This window comes from Procambarus clarkii, chromosome 53 (genome assembly GCF_040958095.1).
Source record: "Procambarus clarkii isolate CNS0578487 chromosome 53, FALCON_Pclarkii_2.0, whole genome shotgun sequence".
NCBI classification, from domain to species: Eukaryota; Metazoa; Arthropoda; class Malacostraca; order Decapoda; family Cambaridae; genus Procambarus; species Procambarus clarkii.
Window position 1 is genome coordinate 21,855,697 of NC_091202.1, and position 5,000 is coordinate 21,860,696.

The window sequence follows — 5,000 nt, forward strand, 5'->3', positions numbered from 1 at the left end:
TGCAAGAGGCAGGAAAGAGGCAAGGGCTGAACACAAAAAATGGAAAGCCAAAACATCCAGGGAAGTGTCCCCCCCCTCCCCCCCCCCCAAGAAAAGTGGGGCAGAAAATGGCGTGAAGAGCCGAAGCACCACTTACGATCTTTTTATTATTTTTCCCATGATCAGAGATCACAAATTAACAGGTTTAGAGGAAAAAATATTTTTTTTCTTTTTTTTTTTGGTATGCGCCTGTGGGTGACAAATACTAAATAGCCCGGAGCCACACAAGGGTTAACAGCCAGCTGCTGATACCATTCAACTACAAATTTTATTAATACTATAATGCACAACTTACTTGGTTCTTCTGTGGAATCCTTTTCTATAGAAGCTTCCCTCCTCCTCCTCCTCCTCCTCTCTTTGTCTTTATCTGAAATCTCCTCACTGGTATCCCATTCCATTTTTTCGTCATAATTTTGTTCAAATTTCTGTAAATCTCTTCCGTTCTTGCAACTTGTTGAACTTGACTTTTGAGCAGGATTTTCAGAGCTTTGGGTTACACTTGCCATCTCGTCTTTAATGTTACATTTACTGTCCTCTCTGCCCAAACCACTTGGAGCCCCTTTTCTGTCATCCTGCTTCTCATTATGAGTAGGAGGCACATCCTTATCAAGCACATCACTTTTATGTTCTGCTTTCTCCTTGTTTCCTAGAGAGGATTCCTTTCGATTCTTATCATCGAATGTCTCGGACACGCACGACTTCCCTTCACTACACTCCTCACTTTCACGACTCTTGCATTCCAAGTGCCTGTTTTCAATATTTTTAACATCTTTTGTAATATATCCTCTGGTGTTGCTGCTACTTTCCGTTGCAGACACCAATTTTTCTGCACAATCTCTGCTTACAGCATATGAAGAGTCCAGCTTGCTTCTAAGATGCTCCGGAGAAGAAAACACAATATCTGTCCTAAGTCCTCCTGATTTGGCTCTAGATGAAGGGCTCTGTTCTTCTTGTTCGTTGCCAGCTTCCTGTTTTGCAAAAATTAAGATCAAACAATATCTTTTAAAAACAAATTCTGCACTAATATGAGAACAAAATGGCTTTATTAACCTCAAGCTACTAACTACACAAAGAAATTAAAATCATGCTTAACATTTTCTTGAATTAAATAAAAGATTATAATATAAATATTATAATATACAATACTGTAATATAAATACTATAATCTTAGGCCTTACCCCAGTTTTGTTCCTGTACTTTTCTCTAAACACCATTTTCCTCAAGTCAATGTTTCTTGTGTAACGCCTCTCCAAGAACCTGGCCAATTCATGCCAGTCGCGAACGCATACATTTCGCAGACGCACTGTTCTCCACTGTAATATGGTAAAAGTTAAAATGGAACACATGATTTTACTACAAAGAACGTGTTTCTTAAAAAGAAAGTTAATTTACAAATTAATTAACTGGTTAACTGGTTAACTTGGTAATGTTACCCAAACACACCACAGGAGCCTGACAGCTGAGTAGACAGTGCTTGGGATACGTAGTCCTGAGGTTCCGAGTTCGATCCCCGGTGGAGGCAGAAACAAAGGGGCAAAGTCTCTTTCACCCTGATGACCCTGTTCACCTAGCAGTAAATAGGTATCTGAGAGTTAGACAGCTGCTACCAGCTACTTCCTGGGGAGGGGGGGGGGGGGACAAAAAGGAGGCCTGGTCAAGGACCAGGCCGCAGGAACGCTAAGTCCTGAAATAATTTCAAGATAACCTCAAGATAACTGACATCCACTTGTAGGCTTTCCATTGCATTGTACACGCAAGGAGGCATTGTTCACAAAATTAGGTATAGGGAGTGAATTAAAACTCCCATGAGTACACGGGGCTTACTTCTTGTACCTCAGGACTCCAGTAAACAGACACTATCTTGAAAAAAAAATTCAGCATCCCTACTGGGTATGAGAGCCTCAGTACTGAGAGAGCGACCAAGGCTGGCGCATGCTGCAGCAGCAGTAGCTCACAGCACCACATAATAATGAATAATAAAATGGGCAACTGCAATTGTTTTGCGTAGATAGTGTCATAGATGATCCTTACTGTGATTTAGACTTATGTACAACATTCAGATGTCAGTGAACACTGCTGCTAGTTTTGATATTCACAGCATGAGGTAAAGAGACAGTACTCAGTCATTGTTTCCAGAATTTATGCCTCATGAAACAACCTCATGCTCTTTCACAATATAACAATGGGAAAATAGATACATATTTGGGATTTTGTGACAGGAATGTGATGATAACAGCAGTCCTGTGGCTACCTGGGCTAGTCATCGCAAGATGTGTAGAATATTGGAGACATTTTCTTGCATCACAATTGCTGGCATCATCTGCTCGGATCGTATGGCTCCATGCTTTGTCTTGGTTTTATCACCACACCCACCAGAACTGGTTGTTAGTTGGTTATGGTCAAGAAAAATGTGGAGTTATATATAACATGTGTAAATAGTTCTAGTGATGAAAATTGTAACCAAGACATTCAATTATATTTCAATGTGTGTTTTGAAAAATAACAATTTCAAAACTTAATGAGTGAGATAAATTCGGTATAAACATAGGATTACTGTACTTATATACGACAAATTTTGTTTGATTAGTAGAGGGGTCTGTCCTTAACCACTGCACTGTGCACAGCACCTTAAGGTGCTTGACTGGTTGATACCTGGTTGATACCTAGTTGATACCCGCTTGATGGGGTTCTGGGAGTTCTTCTACTTCCCAAGCCCTGCCCGAGGCCAGACTTGACTTGTGAGAGTTTGGTCCACCAGGCTGTTGCTTGGAGCGGCCCGCAGGTGTGCCTAATGACTAATGGTGTGCATGATGCCTTTTGGCACCTGTGTGTATATCATAAGATTCAAAACTCCCATGCTTACAAGGGACTCATTTGCTTCCTCAGGTTTCCAGTAACTATCCCCCCACCTTGAAAAATATATTAAGTCCCTCACTTTCCTTCTAGGGCCTTAGTAAAAAGGTGAGGAGCATGTCTGGCACATCATCATCCAGTGTGTGAACGTGCAAGGGCTCAATACTAGGAGCCATTGAACTTTCAACAACACCAAATGAGTTCTTATCATGTACAGTACAGTATATATTACAGGCAAAATCTGTGCAATGAGGAATTGCACAGATTTAGGCTTTTATTTATATATATATATATATATATATATATATATATATATATATATCGTACCTAATAGCCAGAACGCACTATTATGCCTACTATGCAAGGCCCGATTTGCCTAATAAGCCAAGTTTTCATGAATTAATTGTTTTTCGACTACCTAACCTAACCTAACCTAACTTTTTCGGCTACCTAACCTAACCTAACCTCTAAAGATAGGTTAGGTTAGGTTAGGTAGGGTTGGTTAAGTTCTGTCATATATCTACGTTAATTTTAACTCCAATTAAAAAAAATTGGCATCATACATAATGAAATGGGTAGCTTTATCATTTCATAAGAAAAAAATTTGAGAAAATATATTAATTCATGTAAACTTGGCTTATTAGGCAAATCAGGCCTTGCATAGTAGGCTGAGAAGTGCATTCTGGCTACTAGGTACGACATATATATATATATATATATATATATATATATATATATATATATATATATATATATATATATATATATATATATATATATATATATATATATATATATATATATATACAGTGGTACCTCGGAATGCGAGTGTCCCTGTATGCGAGTTTTTCGGAAGACGAGCAGTATTTACTCCAAAAATATGTCTCGGAAGGCGAGGGTTACCTCGGGACGCGAGTTTGTTGATACGCGTACAGGCCGACCTAGCGCGTGGTGGTTCGGCGATCGTCGCCCCTCTGCCCCGCCGCCCCTCTGCCCCGCCGCCCCTCAGTTTACCATTGTCTCGCGCTCAGTGACTACCCCCACATCAATTCTTCTCGCGGATTTTCAGTGTTTTGTTGGATTTTTGGTGATTTGTCTATACAATTTGTTATTATATATCTCACCATGGGTCCCAAGAAAGCCAGTGGTAAGGATAAAGGCCAGAAAGCTCATGTGAGGATGACAATAGAGGAGAAACAAGAGATCATTCGGAAGCATGAGAACGGTACACGTGTTGTTGAACTTTGTAGGCAGTACAACAAAGCCACATCAACAATATGCACTATACTTAAGAAGAAAAATGAGATTATGGGTGCTAAAGTGGCAAAAGGAGTAAGAACAATAACGAAACAAAGACTACAAATACTTGAAGAAGTGGAAAAGTTGTTATTAATTTGGATACACGACAAGGAGTTCAGGGGTGATAGTGTTTCGGAGGCCATTATTTGTGAGAAAGCCAGGGTGTTGCACGAAGACCTTCAAAAGAATACCCCTGCAACGAGTGATGCAGATACGAAAGAGTTTAAGGCAAGCAGGGGCTGGTTTGAAAAATTTAGAAAGAGAAGTGGTATCCATAGTGTTACAAGGCATGGGGAGGCAGCCAGCTCAGACAAACCAGCCGCTGGACGATTTATTGACGAATTTAAAGAGTTTGCAGAGGCTGAGGGATACCTACCGCAACAAGTGTTTAATTGTGACGAAACAGGACTGTTTTGGAAAAGAATGCCTAAGAGGACATACATTACCAAGGAGGAAAAATCCTTGCCTGGACACAAGCCTATGAAAGATAGGTTTACGCTTGTGCTGTGTTCAAATGCGAGTGGCGATTTGAAAATTAAATCCTTGCTAGTGTATCATTCTGAAAATCCAAGGGTTTTCAAACAGTATAAAGTGCAGAAAACCCATTTGTGTGTGATGTGGAAGTCTAATAAAAAAGCATGGGTGACTAGGCTTATTTTTTCAGAGTGGGTGAATGAAGTGCTGTGCCCTGCCATAGAAAAATATCTGCAGGAGAAACATTTGCCACTCAAAGCCGTGCTTCTCCTTGACAATGCTCCTGCTCATCCTCCAGGCTTGGAAGATGATTTGTTGCCTAGATACAATAAATT

General features: G+C 40.1%; 1 protein-coding gene across 3 annotated transcripts in view; it reads right to left on the reverse strand.

Moving 5' to 3' along the window:
- LOC123767087 (titin homolog) overlaps nucleotides 1-5,000 on the reverse strand; it is a 92,140-nt gene that overhangs the window by 19,424 nt on the left and 67,716 nt on the right. For all 3 annotated transcript variants that reach the window (XM_045756581.2, XM_045756580.2, XM_069304760.1), the window contains exons 16-17: nucleotides 1,218-1,352; nucleotides 335-1,007 (exon numbers count right to left, since the gene is read on the reverse strand). In XM_045756581.2, coding sequence (XP_045612537.2) covers nucleotides 335-1,007; nucleotides 1,218-1,352 — 808 coding nt within the window. The remainder of the gene's footprint in view (nucleotides 1-334; nucleotides 1,008-1,217; nucleotides 1,353-5,000) is intronic.